This window comes from Benincasa hispida, chromosome 7 (genome assembly GCF_027475165.1).
Source record: "Benincasa hispida cultivar pf3 chromosome 7, pf3_genome.v1.1, whole genome shotgun sequence".
NCBI classification, from domain to species: Eukaryota; Viridiplantae; Streptophyta; class Magnoliopsida; order Cucurbitales; family Cucurbitaceae; genus Benincasa; species Benincasa hispida.
The window spans coordinates 61,200,450-61,222,964 of NC_143484.1; the positions used below are offsets into that span (position 1 = coordinate 61,200,450).

Here is a 22,515-nt window from a genome sequence, read left to right on the forward strand (position 1 = left end):
AGGAATTTCTATAAAATCTTCAATTTTCATGGATTTTGTCCATCTTTCAAAATCAACAATTCGAGGACATTTATTATCATAATATTTATAATAAATATTTTTTTCTCTCTTTACGAATTTGTCATAAGTATAAAACAAACTAACATGAACAAAATAGTAATTTAAGAGATGATTTGGGTGATAAAAGGAATTTTAATGAGATTTTAAAAACTTTTATAGGGCCGGGCAAAGGCCCACTTATAGTGCACCGTATAAAGAAACGAGCGAACTTGGGCAGCCCACTCGCGCTCATTCACGCTACGAAACGGCGTTCGTGCCCCCTTTTACCCGACGAGCATCGCCGTTCCCAACTGAAGAAAAGATCCACGCAGCTATTCCGAGTCCAAGAACAAGATCTCTCCGTCATCGTCTTTCTCATAAGTCGCAACATGTCTCAGGTCCGTTCCCTCACTTAATTGTTTTGTTAATTGTTTATTGCTTTGTTTTCTGTAAGATTCGAGGTCTTGCTTCCTTAAACCCTAAAAAATCCCTGGTTAATTATTTGTTGTCGTTGAATGGATGCATAATTGCACCCTGTTATTCCTCAAGGTATTGAATTAGAATGATATTGGCCAGTTATTCTTAGTCTGGATGATACTTAGACTCAGTTCGATCTACTTGCGCATCTTTGTTTGTATTTGTTCTCTCTCTATCTCCCCGTACGATTTCTATGTTTCGCATTCAGGCTGAAATTGCTAGATACTTCCGGAGAATTTTGAGTTAGAGTTCTACGGGTTTTGAATTAATGGATCCATTAGTTATGAAAAATAATTTCTTAATCTTCTCCTTCTTTTATTTTCTGTGTCTTTTACAGGTTGATAGCAGGAATTCCTCTGCAGCCAAACGTGCTAGAACTGATGGTATGTATAGGCGCCACCGTTTCCTTTGTAATTCAGTTATACCTTCATATTTAATCAAACATTCTTTCACATCTACGTTACATTTATAAATTTATTATCAATTATTATTAGCTTTTTTTGAGTGAATGCACCAATAACGAAATCGAATCTATTGATATTTGAGTCTTCCAGTATTCGATGTTGTTTGTCTTTAGTTAGGCGCTTCTTTTTCTCCTTACGAGTCTCTATCTGTCTCTGTCTCTGTGTAGGTTTGTTTATTTGTTTATTTGTTTGTAGGTAGCCGAAGGGAAGATGATTGGACTTGTCCTAGTTGTGGAAACGTCAATTTTTCATTTAGAACAACTTGCAATATGCGCAATTGCACTCAGCCACGTCCTGCTGATCATAATTCTGTAAGACATGACTGATGCCCCTAAGGAGACTTGAATTATTTCTTGTATCGATTTGCAGAACCTGATTATGTTGGGTGTTAATAATCTAGATAAGACTTTAGTATGTAGCGCAGTGTTTTATATTTATATCTAACTGCATACACAGCAGAAGAGTTGTTGTTGTTGTTGCTTTTTTCTTTTTTTCTTTTCTTTTTTTTTTTTAAAAAAAAATTTAAATCTGTAACTAAAAAGTGCACACAACTTTTTCATTTTAGTCGTCTTTGGAGAAGGAACATTTTATTTCAAGTGTTCTTGTCATCTCTCATATACTTTTCATTTTTCGTAGCTTATTCTGGAGTTTGATTGTTTGTGTTTTTTCATTCTTAGGTGGTAATTATGTTTTGCATTTTAGATTTTTTTTGTAATTACGGTATAAGATGTGCATTTTCTCACAACTGACAACTGATTAGGTTTAGGTTCTTATGGTAGTCTCACCAAGAACTCTAGTAGTTATGATTTTTGGTTCACTTTTTTTTAGTTACTTGTAACATTCCTTGGCCAGTCTCTCTACACCTCTTATGCTTTTCTTTCATAAAAGAAAAGTTGGTTTTTAACCCTCCACATCATCACCAAACACACGGTTGAACTCCATATTTTCTTGATAAACAAATAATCTTACTTGAGCTTTCTCTCTCTCTCCAGAAATCTGCTGCCAAGCCCATTCAAGCACCGCAGGGTTACTCCTATTCTGCTCCTTACATGGGTTCAGGTGCACCCTCTTCAATGTATCCTGGTGTACCACCATATGGTTCTTCCATATTCAACGGTTCATCTATACCTCCCTATGATGTGCCATTTTCTGGGGGATCAGCATATCATTACAACTACAGCAGCCGGTTTTCTGCAGGCAGCCCCTACAGGCCCTTGCACTTATCTGGGCCTGCACCTTATTCAAGTGGATCTATGATGGGAAACAGTATGTTTCATTTCTTTTGTGCTTACATTTCTCTGTGATTTTTTTTAAAATAAGAAACTGATTTTTTATTGAGAAACATGAAAATATACAAGGGCATACAAAAAGATTCTCCCAAACCTACAAATATGGTCTTTAATCCAAAAGAATAAGTACCCATTAGATATCATACATGATTCTTATTTATTACATCATATTGTTCTGTCTATCAAAATTATGACTTGAACTTCATTGATCTGTTTTCCACAAACATTTTATGGGAAGTGGGTGCTGTGTTGATCGATCTTCTATTTATCTATTTATTTTGTTTCCTTACTGTTTTCGTAGGTGCAGTGTATGGTATGCCACCCATAATGGATCGCTATGGCATGGCTTTGCCAATGGGCCCTGGCGCCATGGTAGGTCTTTTGATACTAATTTTTTACCTGGCGGTTCATCAAATATATATATTTTGTTTTTGTCCTTGAAGTTTCAAATTTGGTGTATTTTTAGCCCTAATCTTCCCCTCAAGTGATGATATTTGATATCTATAGACAGATTAACGATGATAGGTTTCTACGCAAATCTTGAGAAAGTGAACATCAAATCTTTTGGTTTTCTGAGGATAAGAAATTTAAAAAAGAAACGCATCATTTCACGTTACAATATTTACGTTAGTTTTGAAAATATGTTCTAATAATACACTAACAAACGAACTACAGAGAATTGTATTGATTTTTTAAAAGAAAGAATTTCAATGCTTGAATATTGAAGGGAAATGTCTTTCCTATTGGAATGGATGTTCAAATGGGATTAACAAAACGTTTTTGTGGATAAAAACTTACCCCTGCAATTCTTTATCGCAGGTGTCAACTATGTAGTAGGTTTTTGATAAATCTATCTGAAGGCATTTCTATTGCATTTTTTATGTAGTGGTGTTTCTTGATTGAGTTCCAAATTTCTGCCCTGTCTATCTCACCGTTTATGTAAAATTTATGAGCAATCATATTTTCCAGGGTCCGAGGCCAGGTTTTTTTCCAGATGATATATCTCAGAAGAAGGGTGCAGGTTGTCATTCTTTACTTGCTTGTTGTCTGCTACCTTTGACTAATGGTGATGGAAACTTCTAACATCTAATTTATTACTTATGCTCACCCAGACACTACTCGCGACAATGATTGGGCATGCCCAAAATGTGGAAATATCAACTTCTCCTTTAGAACTGTTTGTAACATGAGGAAATGCAATACACCAAAGCCCGGGTCACAGGTCTGTCAAACTATTTTCTTAGGAGTACGCTTGGCATATTTCTGTTATGCATAACTCATGAAATTTGAGTTCACTTAACTTTATTTGCAAGTCTAACCTTTTCATTTTATTTTGTTCATGTATCTCTGAAATGCAGGGTATCAAAAATGACAAAAGTTCTAGTAAGTTGAACATATTGGCCTGTTCCATCAGAAGCCATTTCCTTCCCGAATTTCTTGAAACTTTCATGATTTGTTGATTTCTAATGTACTTGTTGATGCCTTCCAGAACAAAAGACGCCAGAGGGTAGCTGGAAGTGTGAGAAATGTAACAACATAAATTATCCATTCCGAACCAAGTGCAATAGACAAAATTGTGGAGCAGACAAGCCAGCGGATTCAGAGAAATCCCCATCACCAGCACAGGAAGAAAATGATCAGGTCTGTTGTTTGAGTTTCTGTATCTCTGTGTGTTGTTTGCAATTGCTTGTGCTTTTGTTCAGATATGTATGCATTATGAAGTGGATTCCATTCAATTTAATTAACAAGATAATTTATGAACCACATGAAAAGGGGAACCCTTTCAGTATATTTTCGGTGGTAGTGCTAGTACTTTCGTTGTGTATACCCAATTTTTTTTTCTTAATTTTGTTTTCCCATTCATGCATTAATTTGTCATTGTGTACTGTTCCAGTGAGTTCTAGAACATGTTTGAGGGTTGAGAAGGTCCAGATTTATCTTCCAGCGTTGCTCAATATGGGTGTCTGAAAGTCAGTCTTGTCGTCCTCTCATGTTGCAGCAGTTGTCAAGTCAGTCTACCTCTCTTGATCCGTGTCAAGTTGTATTAACTCAATTTTAGTGATGGTCTTTTCACTCATTTAATTCACTATATCATATGATCTGGCAAAAGATTTAATGGTTGGTTTCTGTTATTAGGGACATTTACATTTGGAATCCACTTTTTTAGTCTAGTGGGCCTGTTAATTTGTGCACTAAAATATGTTGCGAGTAGACTAGACTCTACCCTTTTGGGTTTTCGGTTTTGAAATCTTCATTGTCTTTGTGCTGTTGGGTGTGCTGAACTGATATTTTTCTAGGACAGGGTCCCAAAGTTCAGAGGATGCATTGGATTAGATAGGATTTACTTTCTTTACTTATTACCCTTATTTGGTGGGGTCACGTCATCATTCATTATGGTCAATAAATTATGTTAGCATGGTGCATGGTCGTCAAAAGTAATGGTTGCTTCCCAAATGGAGTTTGAAATTCAGGCAATGACTTAGGTTATATTTACTAGATTGAATTTTTAGGTAGATTGCTATCTGTTTTTGGCTCGCCAAGGGCCGTTTTCGTCATCATTATTCTTATATCTCATTTATTATTTGTCATTCCCATGTGGCCATGTTCACTCACTGTCATGAGATGTTCCTGTAGTCATTACAGGAATATTTCATTACCCAACTATTTGGAGTAAGTTTATCTTTTACACTTGGTAGTTTCCTATGAGTTTGATGAAGTATTTAAATCAGCCAGAAAAAAAGTGGTGTTTGTGGTCTCGTGGCAATCGAAAGCAAGATAGACATGTACTTACCATTTTCTGTAAGTGGGCTAAAATTACCATTCTATTTTAGGGCTGTTTTCAAATATAGAAAAATGATCAAATTTATTTACAAATATAACAAAATGTAACTGTATGTCAGTGATTGATGTCAATAGATGTCTATCAATGTTTCACTAATAGATTGACATTTTGTTACATTTGAAAATATTTTTAGCAGTTTTGTCATTTAAAACAATTATCTTTTATTTATTTTTTCATAACCATTAATTTCAGAACAAATGTGGTCTGAATTTTTTATTTTTTGGAAAAAGAATTAAGGTTTGAAATTTTGGTAGCATTATTTTTTAGACAATTTTTTTAGAAATAAATAGTTCCTAAAATAAAGCCCTGAGGATGCAATGTAGATGAAGGTAAGCTTCAGAAACGCATTGAATGGGTATTATGAGATTACATACGGGTAACATTAGATGAAGTAGGTGTCCTGGTAATTTATATCTTATTGTTTTACTTATTATGTTTTCGGAAGGATTTCAATTCTCTTTTGTCGCTTCAATCTTGTTTCAATTATTTTATTTTTATTTTTGTACTTTTTGGTGTAGCTTTGTTGTCTTTCTTATTTAAACTACATAATATTCATTCCATTAACTTTAAAGGTATAACCTACTTTTGCTTTTGGGTTTAAATATGTACAAGGTTTTATTTTGGTATTTGTCATTTTGTTGACAATTTAAAAATATTACATCATTTAAAGTCTTTCATACATTTTGATTTTGTGAAGCCGTGTACATATTTCGAACATTTTGTTATCTAAAATAATTTTTTGAAAGCAAATTTAAGATTAGTGTACAGATAGTAAGATCACATTATTTTCCAACTATTTTATTAAATCGTTGAACAAAGTCTCCCTACTTTGGAGAAAAATGATTTTTAAAAGGCAAAATAAAGAATAAATAATCTTTTTATATGTTGACGATGGACGGTTTAGATTAGATCAAATTTATTTTACAAGTCAAAGTTTATGCATTATTACTGTATGTGAAAAAGGAGAAAGGCCGCCTTCATTAGTGAAACACGAAGTCTCCTCCGCTCCAAGTTCCAATTTCAACGTTGGACGCTCTTTTGGAGTTTAGGAAACAATCCTTGAGTTATGGGTGGGGGCCATCGGTGGCTCTTTTCGAAGCTGGACAGGTCAGCAACATCCGTAGTCGAGGCCTTCTTTAATTTGACAAACGTAGTCCGCTTTTTCCTTGCTTGTGTTATGTTATTAGTTTGGTGTTCTGTTTAAATTTTATTAACTAAAATTTTTCATTAAATTGTACCCTCAACTCTTTTTTCATTTTTCACTACCAAACTCTTAGAGTATGTCATTGGTAGGAGTCTATCTATGCAGCCTAATAGATTTTGCTATATTTTCAATTCTTTAGAAATATTATACATTTAATTATTATTCCTAAAAGTGTTACAATATGCTTGATGCAAAATCTACATCGAGCTAGAATATTGAAGATAACTCCCAAATGTTTTTTTTTTAATAAAAAAAATTGCTTATCTATTTGATCTCAACTTTTAATTTTGTGTTTAATAAGTTACAAGTAAAAAAAGGATAAATTATCTTTAATCTGTAACTTATAATCACATATGTTTTTAATGTTTCCATAAATACTATGAAAAAAAAAAAAGAAGCTATTTGTTCATGTGTGATGTAAGTATTTGAAATCAAATCTCTTTTAAATATCAGTTCAGGTTAAATCAAAGGCGTACTTATAGTTTTAAAAATCAATGGACAATCTTAAAACTATATTTGGGAAAAAGAAAACAAACTAGATGATATTGACTACAAACACACATTTACAAAAATAGAAGTTGAAATAAAATCATTGTGCCCATTTGCATCTTTTCGAAAGTAGGCCTTTTGTTTATCAAAGCCTCTCGTTATTATCCCTATTATTGAAGATCAACTTGGAAATCTTGTGCCCATTTGCAACAAGATAAGTTTCGAGGCTAACTAGAGAACCATGTGGAGTTTCACTAGCCATTGCCAATAGGAGATACAATCAAAATATTGATATGACAGGAGTTTACTCAAAGATCTCTCAGGCTAATACTGTGCTTAATCAGACAGATCTAAGAGGCAGATTCAGCTCGAATCTTTTCGATCATCTTCTCTTTGACCAACCTTCTCATAACTTTCCCAGAAGGCGACTTCGGGATAGCATCCACAAAATGAACTAGCCTGACTTTCTTGTAATTGGCGACATTTGAGGCAACATGTTTAATTATTTCCTCTTCAGTTTCTTTCGAATTCGGAGCCATCACGACGCTTGCTGCTGGAATCTCACCTGCTTCTTCGTCTGGCAGTCTGAAATACAGACGCAGCATAACATTGTTTTTACCTAATTTATCTTTAAATTGAACAACATGAAGTGAAATGAATGTGAGACGAGGAATCTTACGGCACCACAGCTGCATCTTCAATGGAGGGATGAGTGAGGAGGATCGCCTCTAACTCAGCTGGAGCAACCTGCAGAGAAATCAATGACATCCATCACCTTATTTAATGTCACATGCAAAAAACACCAAAAAAAAAAAAAAAAAAAAAAAAGAAAGTTTGATCTGCAAACTTCCATTTTTCACATCTTCAGCTTCCCTTTTATCAACCAATGGATCAACTTGAAATAGGTTATGTTACGTTATGTCTTTACTTGAAAGCCTTTGTACTTGATCAATTCCTTGATACGATCCACAATAAACACGTCACCATCGTCATCAATGTATCCAATATCCCCAGTGTGCATCCAGCCTTTGTTATCGATAGTCCTTGAAGTCTCCTCTTCATTTTTGTAGTAACCTGAAACAAGGGAAGTTTCAACTCACATTTAGTGTATGTTTGAGAGTGATCTTGAAACTGTTAAAATCATTTTTATCGTATTTAGAATCACTCCGAAATAAACTTTTAATGATTCAATATCAGTTCAATGTTTAAATTTATCTTTTTAAATGTAATTCTCATGCTATTAAATTGATTTGGCATGATTAAAAGTATTTTTTAAGTAATATTAATAATCTTAGAATCACTCTCAAACGTGCCATTAATTTGAGATCCTGAGGCAGATTTTCTGCATCAAATGTTCTGTACCTTGCATCACACACTGGCTTCTTACACAGATTTCACCTGGGGTGTTCTTCGGCAGAGACCTTCCACTGTCCGGGTCGATGAATTTGACTTCTAGATTAGGGAGAATGCGGCCAACTGTGTTTTTCTTTGCAGCGAGATTCTCTTTGCCTATACTTCCATAGTTGAGAGTGATGCAGCTGTGCTCAGTTAGTCCATATGCCTGTCCGTGATCAACAACAATTAGTTAGCCTATTTTACAAGTCAGGAGTCAGGACCCCATGGATTAACTCTGCAATGCGACGGTGGAGCTCGGTTCACTTCTGATATGCCGAAAACAGGAAGTTTGAAGACAAGTCATAGCTAAAAAATTGAAGGAATCAACAAAAGATGAGCGCTGTCAAAATCTATATAACTAAATTACCTCTTGAACATCCACGCCCGGGAACTTTCTCTCGAAGGCAGATTGGAGTTCAGGTGCGAGCGGAGCAGCTGCAGTCATGATAGCCTGAAGTTTGAGACCGCTAAGATCGAATTCTTCGACAATAGGATTCTTAACCAAAGCCAGGATGATAGGAGGAACAATTGGAGCAAATGTGACTTCCTGTGTTATGAGGGCATTAATGAAGGTCCGGAGATCAAATCTTCCCATCACCACAACTTTTCCCTTGTTTCTAAGTGTGGCACAGCATATTCCAGTGATCCCATAAATATGGAAGAATGGAATGAGACCTAACGTGGTGACCTTGCCCTCCATTTCTTGCGGGACACCCGAGAGAGTCGAACACAAATTAGCTATGAGATTTCGGTGAGTTAACATAACACCTTTGGAAACCCCTGTGGTTCCTGATGAGAAAGGAAGAGCACATAAATCATTCTGTTTAATATCTTCTTTAACACAATTGTTGCCTGCACGGTCTGCAGCTTCAAGCAGTTTGTGCCAATTCATGGAACCTTCAATTAGTTCCTCCCCCAACAAGATAACAGGTAGCTTTAATTCCTTCACCTGTTCTCAACAACATAGATAGTAAGTGAGACAAGTTGAATTTGAAAGAAATACGATCAATATCAACAACAGTTTCTATCTTACCTTTTCAAAGTTTGCGCTGTTTGTGATGACGAGTTTGGCTTCTGCTACCTCCACCTGCTTTTTGATTTCTGATATGTGAGCTGCTGGATTTACACCAGAAAACACACCTCCAGCAGCCATTATCCCTAAAGCAACAATGGCATATTCTGCAACATTGGGTAGAACAACAATAACCACCTGCCCTTTCTTCAACCTCAGAGACCACAAGGCCTTGGAAAATCTATTTGTGTCCCTCACGACTTCGCGGTAAGTGTATGCCTTTCCGCTCACAGCTTCCACAAATGCTACATTTTCAGCATATGATTCGGCATTCTGAAGTACAAACTCTGGCAGTGTGATATCATCAGGCACTTGGACCTCAGGAAGTTGGCTGCGGAAAATGTGTTCCTCGTCTTCTACCAAATCTCGATTGCAAGTAGCCATGGCGGAGTTGTAGTTTTCTGCAGGTGTCGATAAGGGTCGACTTCCCTCTTCTTGAATGAAGAGTTTTGAAAGGTTGTATCATGCTTTGTGAATGAGAAATTTGTAGAGTTCTTAAGGGTGAGATTGGCATGAGCCTTTTTTTGGTGGGATGTTGTTGATTCATGCCATTCATTCAGGCAGGCTTATTAGCTCTCTTTCTAAACAGAAGCTAGCTTGCTCTAAAATTAATTGAACCAAATAAAATTTCATTGGACAGGAATTCCATTAAATATAACATTTTTTTAAAATCTATTTTATTGATTATATTTAGAAGCAGCACCATGTCATTTTTTTAATGAGAACAACTCTAATTGAGTAATTACAAAAAAAAAAAAAAAAAAAAAAAAAAAAAAAAAAAAAACCTTGAAATTGAAGCTCACGGAAAACATGAAAAACAGACGAGGACCATAATTCCCAAGGATCCCCTCAATCCCCTAAACACCCTACTATTCCATGCACTTCACAAAACCCAGACTTGAACATACTAGCAAGCCAAAGAAAATGGTCTTTCTCCCCAAATGGCAAATTGTGGAGGAACTCTTCGATCATAGGCTTGACATCTTTAGACCGAGCACATATCAAACCAAAAGTATGGAGTGAATATTACTCACATGCTTCAAGTTAAACACACTTGATTTTGAAGTATCTATAATTGAGCTACAAAAAAGGAATGTGCATTTTTATGGTATAGGTAGTAGTAGCTTCAATTTTTTGAAGCCTCTTTTAATCATACTTCCACATCTTCAGAATCTATCTCATTCGAATGTGATATTGGTTTATTCATATACCTTTTCTGAATCAAGCATTGCACAATGGAGTAACTCTTGTTTTCCTGGGAAACTTCCACGTATACTTCCCAATTCCTTTCTTTCCTTTTCTTTCCCTAACCTGTGATTGTTCATTCATGGAAGCTTGACGTAATATTTTAACATCATGTCAAAATGGGTAGTATAATTTAACGTAAAAGGAAAATCGTTAGAAATTGACTCTCTTTCTAGAAAAAGAAAATTGAATTTAAATTTAAATTTCCACCGAATGAACCCATCTTCGTCACAAATTGCGGCGAAGCTGGTCAAAGCTTCGTTCTTCTGCTATACCTTCTTCGTATGGCTTTAACCTGAAAAAGTCCACTTGCTAAGGAAATTACCGGTGAAAATGAAACAACCCATCTTTCTTTAAATATTTATTAATAATGCACAGATCATCCAGGCAGAAGCAAAGAACGGTGGTTTATTTATCCTCGAGAGTCAACGGTTCTGCAACTCCCATATTTTGCTCTGTTTTCGCAACGTATTTTCCATGGCGGAGATGCTGAGTTTCTTCAACCTCCACCGTGCGGCGGATTCTGAAAATGGGAATGTCTTAGTCTTTACATCAGAGGACTTGAAATCAATTACCAACAATTTCAACGGCAACAATCTGATCGGAATAACTCAATCCAGCAGATTTTACAGAGGGCAGCTCCGACCACCGTGGTCCGCTGCAACTACAACAGAAACTCGAAACGTGACAGTAAAAATATGGGATCAAAAGCCAGAATTCGACAAACCAACAGCCAACCAATGCTTGGTTCAAGTGAGTAGTCAAATTTTAAGTTTATAATTACCTCCATTTTCAAAACTTCAAATTCTGTCTTTTCAGGAAGAAGTAACGTTGTCAACACATCAATCTCTAAAAAACCATCCCAGTTTGGCAAAACTGATTGGTTATTGCTGTGAAGATGGAGTCAAGGGTTTTGTTTATGATCTCAATCCATTGGGTTCCTTGCAAAATCTTATGGCAAGAGGTAATTTTTACTCTTTGATTGCCATAGAACCAATGTCTTTGATGTAATCTGAGATATTAATATTCTATTTGTAGACGATCTTCTTAATTGGCTCCAGAGAGTTGATGTAATTCTCGAACTTGCTCGGCTGTTGGACTTCATTCACAGTCAAGAAAAGCAAAGTCTTGCCTTCCATTTTAGAGCATCAAATATACTGCTTGATTGGGTCAGAATAGTTTCCATGTTATCTTTGAACTATGAAGAGTTCAAAGCTACTGCTATCTCATGAATCTTCAAGATTGCTAATCTGTTTATTTCAACAGAAATGCAAGCCGAAGCTATGCGGATTCAAGCTGATTAACAACAACAGGACGAACCTTGACCACGATAAACTTTACAAGTTTGTACAAATTCCTTCTGGCTATTTTCATCCATCTATAGGAGGTATGGAGTTTGGTGTGAATACAAGAGTCAATGGGCTCGTTACATAGGCTCAAAACTTCATTTTGGTCCTTGAGGTTTGAAGTTTTATTCCTTGAGGCATTGCAGGTGGGAGTGAAGGGGAAATGAGCTCTGATGTATATTCCTTGGGGGAAATTCTGCTGGGACTTATAGCCAAAAGAGATGTTGAACCTCAGAATCTAGAAAAACAAAATCATCACAAGGTTGTAAACAGCTCAGTGAGCATTTGGGCAAAGAATGAATACAGACCAAATGTCTCACTTGTCCATGAAACCTTGCAGAAAGACTGGGGTTACAGCGCAGAAGAGGGGATCAAACTCACTGAGCTGGCAATGCACAGTATAGAATTCTTTCCAAGAAATCGTCCGAGCATAAAGCAAATACTCCAGCATCTCGAAGGTCTGCAAGTTACTCAACGTCTTTCTGATGTCAGACCCAGAAAAAAAGGAAAGAAAACTCCCTAACAGTGCCATGGGGATGTGAAATCATCATCTTAACTAGTCAGGTTCCACAGATAGTTATGTAGTTAAATAGCAGTTAGCATTCTCTAGTTCTCAGCTTTCTGTTATGAATCATGAGAGTTGCAAATACAGATCCCTCATGATTCATGACCAATATTATAGTTGTACCTGTTTCAATATAGCTTAAGGGCGAGAAATAGAAAATCAGTTGCAGTTTGTCTTCAATCTTGAGCTAAAGACAGAGCTTTCCACACTAGCTAGACCATCAACCAACCCGAGTGAAAATAACCATTCTTCGCTGTAAGGATTTGTTTCATTTTCATCAGCTGCACATCCCTTCCCACCTTTTCGCCAAAATGTCAAATACCTCTTATCGATATTCAAGCATAATTTAATTGATAATGGACCAATTACCATCTCAAAGGCTGATGGTTCGGTCCCAACTCACAGTTGTTGAATAAAAAAACGACAATATATATTCATTGAAACATACAGATGAGGCATAACTACAGAAGCCAAAGCAGAGGGTATCTATAAAGCTTCTATGTTAGATTTGCTGAGTCTATCAATGGAGCTCAAGATTATTGATGGTTTTATGGTACACATTTGTGCAGAAGATCTCACACCAATTTCCAGAGAGTTATGAACTGCAATGATAGCTCTAGAACTTGAAGCAACATTTCATGACTCTTATACAAGTTCAAATCCTTGATTCATTTCCTTCGTTTTCTAGTTAAGATGGAAAAGGAGTTGTATATGGGGCTATTTTGAAAGCATATTGAAAGAGAAAATTTGACTCGAATAATTTTTCTGAACATTCTTCAAGGCAAAGACAATCGTGATAAATTATATTAAAATCCTATTGTAGCTAACCTTCTAAGTTCTAATCTTCGTTTATGCGGACAAAACTATATGGTCTAAAGAACACCAAAATAGAATATTTCTACTCTTCTTCTAACCAGGACTACTCGTTTTCAAGAATTTTCAAAAAAGAACATACATCAGATCAAGACAAAGTTATAATACAAAATGGGGAGCCAATAATCCAACACAAAGGCCACATTAGAAGCTTATAACAACATATTTTATTTCAATTGAATCATATGTACCAATGAGTGATTAATAACTATGTGAAGACAATAGAGCCCACCAAATAATCTAACATACCCAGAATCAATTCTTGCCAATGCTAAGCCTTAACCTCCACTTGTTTTTGTCCATGTTCATGAAGCAACAGCCCGAGCCCATCCTTGGTATCAACATTTAGAGAGTTCATAGACTGCTTCATATAAGGATTTGATGTCAATATACGCGGCGGAGAGTTCCCAATGAACTCCAAAACTTCAGGAAAGCCATCAGCGCAGCCCTTCGACATGCCAACATCAATTCGAATTGCTTGATTATTACAGACGCCATTAATTCCGGCCATCTGAATTGTGTGACCCATTATCATCCTCTTTGCTCCCGGAATCGTATCCAGAACATGCTTTAGCAAAGAACAATCGCAATTCGTCGCCGATTCATCGGAAAATTTCCTCAACCAAACAATGGCGTTGCTACGACGACAATAGTCCGGTGCGAATTTGCCTGACAACCCTTTAATCCAATCTCTCACCTCCTCGTTAATCCGTTGCAACCCATATGACACGTGTCCCGGCAAAAGGCCACCGTGAACAAACACTGACTCTCCGACGACGAGTACGGTCGTGTTCTGCGACAGGAATCGACCTGAAATCGGACCGTTAGGGTGGAGAGCGGCGATTCTAGCACGAAATCCAGGATGAAACTCTTCCTTAACACCACGAAAAGCCGTAGGAATTCCTTCAAATGGATCTTTGGGCGTTTCTAAACCAACGCAATGAGCCTTCATCTTGTTGCCAACGGAGAACCAGTCTCCCCAAGCCCTAAATTCTTCCAACCCTTCCTTGGTCACGTACCTAAAATCACCTTCGACGTTCATGATTTCGTGGTTTCCATTCATGGTGATGATCATTCCGCCATCCTTGGCTGCTTCTCGCTTAAGCTTCTCGAGGAAATACAAAATCTTAAGCTCATCGCCGCCGCGGTCAAGCACATCACCGATCTGGACCACGGTGGCGGACCCTCCAATCCATCTTCCAGATCCATCGATCAATCCAGCAAGTCTCAGCGCTTCCTTCGACTTCGAAAGATCACCATGGAGGTCTCCAACAGCAATTAGACGGTCCGGAGAAGGTAACCAGGTATGCAGCTGCGAGGACGATGGGTTCGCCGGTGCGTCTTGTGGAGCGGGAACAGGGCTCGCCGGCGGCAAGAAGAGACCGCCACTGACGGAGAAGTCGACAAAGGAGTCAACGAAAGAGGAAACAAGATTGGGAACGTCTGTACAAATTGGGTCTTCAAAATACTCCATTGGGATTGGTTGCTTCTCGGAAGGGGATCGTTCATTCATCGTTGTCTATTTAGCGCGAAAGAGATATCGAAAATATATGGGCTGGGCTCAAATGGGCCGGGCCCAAAGTATAAAAACCGGCATGTTAAACGAGAATTCAAAGCAAAAACCCTAAACCCTTTGCTCCACCCTGCGATTTCAGCGGATTCTTCTCTGTGTTTGGGGAATTTGGAAGGAAGAAGATGAATCACATAGCAGCAATGGAAGAGCAAGTAGTTTCTGAGAGAATGAGGCAAAAGCTTAACGAAGTGAACATGGCTGCGCAATCCCATCTGGGTCCTATTCAAGACCATGTCAATTTTTCCCTTCAGGTTTTCCTTTCTTTCCATTCGAACTTCTTTTTCCTTCTCTTTATGATCTTCATTTTCAATTGTTTCTTGTTTCCTTTTGCTTGATTTTTTTTTTTTTTTTTTAAAATTGTTTTTCATGATTCTTGAGTGCAGCAAGCGTATTTCAAATGTGCATATGAGTGTTTCGACAGAAGAAGAAGGCAGGAAGAGATTAGTAACTGCGTTGAGAATTGTAGTGTTCCAGTTGTTAAAGCTCAGCAACATGTTGAGAATGAAATGGCTAAGTTTCAAGTACGTGTTATTATCCATCTCCTTTTCGTCCACCTCTGTTTTGATTTCTCGAGCCATTTAACTTCGTATCTTATGGTTAAAAGAACCGAACTCTTGTGAAAATAATAGTTTAATTCTTTGGAACGAACTTAATCATTTGTTGGTATAAAAATTGACACTTAATTATAATGAGATTTTTCATAATAGGAACTAAATCAAATAGTAAAGTATAGTTACTAAATTGTTATAAATTTGATAGTACAAGGACTATCAAATTTGATTTTGGATAACTTTATCCTCGATACAAGGAATAAATTTCATTAAATCATATTAACATTTTTACTAAATCATTACAAGTTGTATAGTATAGAGTCTAAATCGTTACTTGTTAAAGTTCAAAGATTAAATTGTTACTTTTATGAAAGTTTACAATAAGTGTTTTTTAACCTATGTTTATGTGTTTGGGGCATTGAGTTGAGTTCTAAAGTTTGAAATTAATATGTTGGAGTTAAGAAGTATGTGTTTGGGTGCAATTTAGTCCGAAGTTAGGAGTAAAGGTGTTCGTGGATTGAGTTGAAGGACTTTTTAGACCCAACCAGTTCAAGTTGTAAATTTCTTCAACCCATATAACCTTTATTAAAAAAATAAACTCAATCCAACCCAAAATTTTAATACGTAAAAGTTTGATTCAATTATTTTCATATATTGAATTAAAAATAAAACTCAATTTCAATTTATTTAATGAAAAATTTCTTTCCAAAGTTCTAAAAAAACTATTTTTAGGATTTGTTGGAGAATAAATTGTCCAAAAAATAATGAGATTAAATAAAACTAAAATAAGTATATGTATATATACTTGTATTAATAAGTTAAAAAATATACATTTTAAAGCTAATGTGATAGGTTCGGAGTGGTTTGTGTTACTTTAGATGACCCATGAATCAATCCAACCCATAAAATTTTTATTTTATTTGAACCCAACTCAACTCAAATGAGTTGATGACCCAACTCAAACTGCACGAGTTAGGTTGGATTGATTGTTTTTTTGGGTTATCGGGTTTTTTAACACACTAGTTAGGAGACATTAGAAAAAGAGAAGGGAGAAAGATAAAGTTTCTTGATAAATGTACAAAGTTCAACATTGAACACTATTGAAGTTGGTGGAATTGAGTTATTTATCCCAATATATAAAGTCGATGGACAAAACACTCCTAAATGACATAAACATATGCTCTAAATTCTTCAATTCTAACTCAAACTAGCTTTGACTTGGTTTTGAAATTGGATTTGCTGCCACATTACTCTGAAGATATATAGTTTTGGCCTTAAGAGGATGACCTAGGCCATGATTATCTTTCAAGGCTTCCATGGAAAAGCTCATCCACAACATTACCTCATCACCGACACATATAATGATTTTCAGAGATGAGCTATCCAGCATTACACAGTCATGATCTAAAGCTTGAATTCACATCGAATAATGAATTTACAACATGTGAGAATTGATAAAATTTTACAAGTAGTCCATATGGTTTATAAAACCTTTATAAATAATCTTTGCAATAGGGATTATTTTTTAGAATTTTATTAAATTGTAGGGACTAAATTCTAATTATAAACCATAGAGACTAAATTTTAACATTCTCCAAATCAATTTTGTAATTTAACCAAACACTTTTTAAAGCATTTTTTTAATAATAGAAACAACCGATTTCGATTAAAAAGAATACAAGGGCATACAAAAAGTCAAGCACACGAAAATTCTGTTGAGTACTTTAGCACCTTGGAGAACCACACTCCAAAAGTTATTGGGGTGGGAGAGCCAAGCCATTAAGTATCACATTGATCATCTCATTCTAACCAATGTGGGACAAAAACATCTCATTTTACCTTGGTTCCTAACAATACCCCATCCCTGTAAGGCATCCTCGTATACCCCATCCTCTTTTTAATTAAGATGTTACCCATAGAAAAACATGGAATGTCACGAGGACTAAACATCACTAACTAAAATTGATCTTCTTTTTTGAATGACGAATGGAGGAGGAACTCTCTGATCACCAAAGACTAATTAGAACATTTGAAGGGGTTCATTCTCATGATGGTGTTATTATGTGAATGCAGGAAAGATTGAACAGATCACTAATGGTGTGCCAAGACAAGTTCGAAGCAGCCAGGCTTCAGCAGAAAACTGGGAGTGTCTATGATTTGGAGTCGTGTGTGGATGCATCAATACAAGAAAGCTTGAATACGCTGCCACATTTGGCTAATAAATTAAAAGCTTCCTTCAATATCAGCAATTAATCAAGTGAAATAGAGATCTGGGCTTCATTTTGCTCCTTTCAAGAGGCAGTGGAGTATAAAAATCATTGCTTTTTTTTTGCTACTAGTCATTTTCCAATTTTGCGTTTATTTATTTGTCATTTTAATTCTTTGACTATTATGTATTTAACAGGGAATATGGGTTCTTGTTGAAGTTCATCCCTGACACTTGAGTTGCATAATATTCTGACCCATTTCCTGATATCATAGGATAAGAGAATGACTTTGAGATATAATACACTTGTTTAGATGTCTGCTTCTGTTTTTTTATAAAAAATTATGAGTGACTCCAAATATCATGGTTGTAATGTAATGGAACAAATTTATAGTATTAGTAAGAGTATCAAACTTATATTCATCGTTTGCTTTAAAATAAATAATAGACTACATCTATAATATAAAATATAGAAAAAAAAAATTCTTTTTTAGTCTACAAATTTTAAAGAAAAATAAGTGCATTTGATTTTGAAGTTTTCAAGATGAACCTAATCCTCTAGGTTTAAAAATTATTTCCTCTCTAAAATTATTTTTTAGTTTTAAATATCATATAATTATGGGATATTTTTAAATATAAAAAATATTTAAAAATATTTAAATTTTATAATAAAAGGTTATGTATTTTTTGAACTTTTTGTTATAAATTATAAATATTTTTGGTATTTTTCTATTTATAAAAATTTCTTTATAATTATTTTAATTTTTTTTAATAAATTAGTTGGACCATTTAAGTCTATTCTTAAAAGTTTAGGACTAAAGGATTTTTAAGGAGATTTTTAGAAATGGAAAAATAAGGAAAATTGGTCTGGATTGATATAAAAAAAGTGTTTTTTTAAAAAACTTATTTTTTATTTAAATAATTTTGATAAAAATGAATTAAAATACATTTCAAAAAGCTATCGCGAGTGGTTATCAAATATTTCAATTTCTTTTTTGGACTTGTTTTTTAAATTAAAATATCAGTTTTTTTTTTTTTTTTTTTTTTTTTTTGCTATTTTTTACATTTTTTCTAAATGCACTTGATTTTAGAAACTTCGAGAAATAAAAGGATATGTTTTTTAAACTAAAAAATCAAATACACTTGAAGATTAAAAAGAAATAATATATATATATAATAGAAAAAAGTACTACGATAACAATGATTTTTTTTCCTTTGGTGTGCCCATTGATCTCGTCTCCCCTTATCCTATTATTCTTTTAGCTACTTTATCCTATTATTCTTTTGGCTTATTAAGTAACATTATATTTTGATTATTAGCCTCTTTTCATTTTATCAATAAAATTTTTTGTTTCTATTTAAAAAAAACGGTGGAAAAAAGTACTACTAACATTAGAAATCTTTTCAGTGAGCAAGTGCCAAGTTACATTTAATATCTCAAAGTGTAATGTACAGAAAAATTAGTGGCAGCCTTCTATCCCTGATAACCAATTTTTAACCAGTGCGTGAATCACTTTTCATACCATGCGTTCTGAATAAATCATTTCTGTTCATCCATTGAAATCACTAGAAGTAATAGAATTGTCAAAGTACATAACATTTGAACTCCCAAAATGGAAAAACTAGCTGAGCAACCCCACATAATATTTCTACTTAGAGTTCATGGAAAACACATTATTGTTGTTTATGAAGGCCCAGGAATTCGTTATTTTCCCAGATTTATAAGGGCGGTAAAAAAGAGTCAAAACTCAGTGGTCATTTTCCTCCTCTTTCAATGGCTTCCTCATTGTTGTAGTCTCAAGAATATCCATGGAAAAAAAAGCTCATTTCAAGGTTACGCATTTGAATCCTTGTCGCTTTTCTGTGCTTCAAATTGGTCTATGGCTACTTGAAGTTCATCTGAACCTCCAACAGCTCTCATTGTGTAGAAATATACCCCGAAAACGAAGGCAGTTAAACCTCCAGCAACAACAATATTCTTTGTCTTGGGTCCAAGGCCCCTATATCCCAAAAGTCCAGCCATTTAGCAAGCAAAGACACCGCTGTAATGCTGCAAACTTAACAATATTAAACCAGTTATAATACTATCCAATGGCCTATAATGGTTTTCACCCAAGGAACAAGTCTTGCAAAGATCAATAATGGATTGATAGAAATGAAAATCGAGGGCTTGTTAGAAGAAGCTAAACGAAAAAATTCGATCCACACTTAATCAAGTTATACAAAAGGAGAAAATGAGACATCTCCAAGAACGCCACTGAAATATAAATGACTTTAGATGGTTTTGTTTGGAATATCTGTTCATCTGGTTCTGTTTAGTTGTAGTAGACACAATTAGCTGGTTATATTTCATTAAGTTCTAATTTGTTAGACCATTAGGCAATACTTGGGTCTATCATGTAAAGCCCAATAAATTACGAGTATACAAAAAACAAAATGGTTACGAGTGATCTTTCCATCAATATATCTGCTTTCTTAAGATGGTAGCAGAGGATTAAATGTACGAGTGAAGGAAAGAGTAGGCATGGGTACCTCAAGAAACAGAATGGTTATAAATCGTCGGGAAGCACAAAACCCTGGGAGACTAAATGGATTCCACAGCGAATGGTATATCTATGGATATAGGTAACTTCCTGAGAAATTTGTTGCCGTCCAAGTTATTGCCAACCAAGCTTCTCATCTAAGGTTGCAAGGTGTAAACGGATATTTAAAATGAAGAGATATCCAGATGGGGCAGAAGCTCATTAAAAGGTCAAGTTAATAGATAAGATTTTTAATCACTGGATGTTGATCATTGTCAGACCTTCAATATCGTACTCCAAGCTAGTACCACTAGGATGGTTCTTACTGTTGCTCTTGCCAACTGGTTGGCACTAAAAATTGGATACTGCATAGTCCATATGAACCAGGCACCAGGATTGGGTTCGACAAATGATCAAACTCTTGTGCAAAAACTTCATGGGGAAGCATCTAAGACTTTGTTTGATATGGCATGTATTTTGCTTCTAACTATGGGTATCTTAGAGCTCTAGGGAACCAATATGCAACCCACCTATTTCTATCGATACTGTTCAAATAAGGTGGTTCTTACAAAGGGTTTCTTGCATTAAAACGTTGACCACCCACAGTTATACTGGGTATCAGATTCACAGATTACAATTGTTGCTTCATTGTGTGATATTAAATATTAATACATTATTGTAACAGCAAATTTCTTAAGGCTCATTTGGTAACTATTTGATTTTTTGTTCTTAGTTTATCATCTACTTTTTACCAATGTTTCAAAAAAAAGAAAAAAAAAAAAAGCCAGTAAAGAAAACCAAAAAAAGTAGTTTTAAAAACTTGTTTTTGCTTCTTTAAATTAAGAAAGATGCAAACATGGTAAGAAATTCAGAGGAAATTGGCTTAATTTTTCATGAACCAAAAGTCAAAAACTAAATGGTTATCACACTGGTCTTAAAATACAAGTGCAAACGACAAGCGCCAAGTAGGTTGGTTCAACTCGGCATAAAACTAGCTAGCGTTTACATTTCCTGAGTTTTCTTTACCATCAATAATAAATAATAAAAATTCAGACATTGATGAAAGAAACTAAACTCTACGCCATGATCAGACAAGTTAGCAAACCATAAAGAAAAAATCGAAGTTCTGATCGACCCCGTGCTTAGAAGAACATAGTAATCTTTTCGTCGAGAAATTACAAAGCAGAAAAGAATTTACAAATATCTTAACGCATCATTTAACAGGTTATCATGAATCAATCCGGACAAAGTAATCTTCAAACCTCGAGGATTAGGATGAAAGGCAAAACCCTAATGGCGTCGCTTCTACTGGATTTGCTCGACTGTCGCCTGAGAGTCCTGACGTGCAGATTCGGATGACCACAATCGGTCTGAGCTGGAAGGTTTTGAAATTTGCAGCTTGAAGCTATTGGGCCGCCTTTAATATGGGTCTGCCATTGCCCAAATATGCCCTTGGGCCTTTGTTTGACTGTCAATCTCACCAATGCTTAGGTTACACACAATTTTTCTTTTATTAATAATGTTTTGTAAAACCTATTATAATTATATAATAGATATTAATCTTATTACACAATTTTTATTTTTATTTTTATTTTATATATATTTTTGCATATCCTCGTCTTTTCCAAGAATATCTTCCATTTTTCTTCTGTGCTTTTGTGTTTGTTTGTTTGTTTGTTTTATTTTGTTTTTTTCTTTTTTCTTTTTCCTTTTTTTTCTTTTTTTACATTTTCAATGGGTTGTTTTAAAGTCAATTTAATAATATAATGTTTCAATTTTTTAAGAAAATATATTATGCTACAATTTATTTCATTGGTTAAATTACAGATTTAGTCAGTAAATTTTCAATTTTTTGGTTTTTACCCTTTTTCTATTTTTTTACCTTGTTTTTTATTTGTTGTTTTTTCGGTTTTTCTTTTACTTCTTCTATTTATTTTTTTAACCTTTTGAAATAAGATAATTGCAATTGTTTTTAGCTAATTGAATATTATAATATTTCAATCTTTAAAAAGAATATTGTATATTGCAACTTCTTTTATTTAAAAATAATTTAATTTTAGTCGAGTATTTATTCGGATTAAATTGCAAATTTGATCTCTAAATTTATCTTGATTTGGGACCAAATATACATAAATTTAAGGGTGTTTGGTGTGTAGATTTGGAATGCTAAACCTTGGAATGTTGAGCTGAAGGTTAGACTGAAAGGTTTCGATAGCCTAGATTTAAGAAAATTATGTTTGAAATGTAAGTTTTGAAAGTTTGAATTTAAGAATCTTGTGTTTGGACAAGCTTAAGAAGTTTCTGAATGGAGTGTAGATTTATAAATATTGAGATTGTGAAATATTTTCTTAAATTTAATTAGT

The 22,515-nt window shown here is 34.8% G+C and overlaps 5 protein-coding genes and 1 pseudogene across 7 annotated transcripts; 3 read left to right on the forward strand and 3 right to left on the reverse strand.

Moving 5' to 3' along the window:
* Positions 1–244: 244 nt before the first annotated feature.
* LOC120081962 (Ran BP2/NZF zinc finger-like superfamily protein) lies at positions 245–4,517 on the forward strand. The gene is made up of 10 exons (XM_039037149.2): positions 245–437; positions 854–899; positions 1,176–1,291; positions 1,973–2,246; positions 2,571–2,641; positions 3,239–3,290; positions 3,382–3,491; positions 3,628–3,652; positions 3,759–3,910; positions 4,164–4,517. Exons 1-10 carry the CDS (start codon positions 429–431, stop codon positions 4,164–4,166), a joined length of 858 nt encoding a protein of 285 aa, XP_038893077.1. The 5' UTR covers positions 245–428; the 3' UTR covers positions 4,167–4,517.
* ACOS5 (acyl-CoA synthetase 5) lies at positions 4,165–9,902 on the reverse strand. The gene is made up of 6 exons (XM_039037146.2): positions 9,233–9,902; positions 8,567–9,148; positions 8,167–8,365; positions 7,733–7,878; positions 7,484–7,551; positions 4,165–7,389 (listed from the first exon to the last, which is right to left on the reverse strand). The coding sequence occupies exons 1-6, from the start codon at positions 9,653–9,655 to the stop codon at positions 7,155–7,157; spliced, it is 1,653 nt and encodes a 550-aa protein (XP_038893074.1). The 5' UTR covers positions 9,656–9,902; the 3' UTR covers positions 4,165–7,154.
* A 76-nt stretch (positions 9,903–9,978) lies between these two features.
* Positions 9,979–14,792, forward strand: LOC120081961 (putative serine/threonine-protein kinase PBL16; annotated as a pseudogene). Its single transcript, XR_016530533.1, has 5 exons — positions 9,979–11,269; positions 11,336–11,480; positions 11,555–11,685; positions 11,783–11,903; positions 12,009–14,792. The product of XR_016530533.1 is annotated as a putative serine/threonine-protein kinase PBL16 (transcript).
* On the reverse strand, positions 13,445–14,815 carry LOC120081960 (Calcineurin-like metallo-phosphoesterase superfamily protein). The gene has a single exon (XM_039037147.2). The coding sequence runs from the start codon at positions 14,811–14,813 to the stop codon at positions 13,572–13,574; it is 1,242 nt and encodes a 413-aa protein (XP_038893075.1). The 5' UTR covers positions 14,814–14,815; the 3' UTR covers positions 13,445–13,571.
* On the forward strand, positions 14,815–18,053 carry LOC120081963 (uncharacterized). Its single transcript, XM_039037150.2, has 3 exons — positions 14,815–15,124; positions 15,257–15,394; positions 17,498–18,053. The coding sequence occupies exons 1-3, from the start codon at positions 14,996–14,998 to the stop codon at positions 17,675–17,677; spliced, it is 447 nt and encodes a 148-aa protein (XP_038893078.1). The 5' UTR covers positions 14,815–14,995; the 3' UTR covers positions 17,678–18,053.
* A 1,109-nt stretch (positions 18,054–19,162) lies between these two features.
* On the reverse strand, positions 19,163–21,568 carry LOC120080790 (cytochrome oxidase assembly protein). Of its 2 annotated transcripts, none has more exons than XM_039035417.2 (2): positions 21,415–21,568; positions 19,163–19,680 (listed from the first exon to the last, which is right to left on the reverse strand). In XM_039035417.2, the coding sequence occupies exon 2, from the start codon at positions 19,651–19,653 to the stop codon at positions 19,465–19,467; it is 189 nt and encodes a 62-aa protein (XP_038891345.1). In that variant the 5' UTR covers positions 19,654–19,680; positions 21,415–21,568; the 3' UTR covers positions 19,163–19,464. The 2 variants fall into 2 exon arrangements, with proteins under 2 accessions (XP_038891345.1, XP_038891346.1); XM_039035418.2 differs by having other exon boundaries at positions 19,163–19,687; positions 21,415–21,564.
* Between the last annotated feature and the right edge of the window lie 947 nt (positions 21,569–22,515).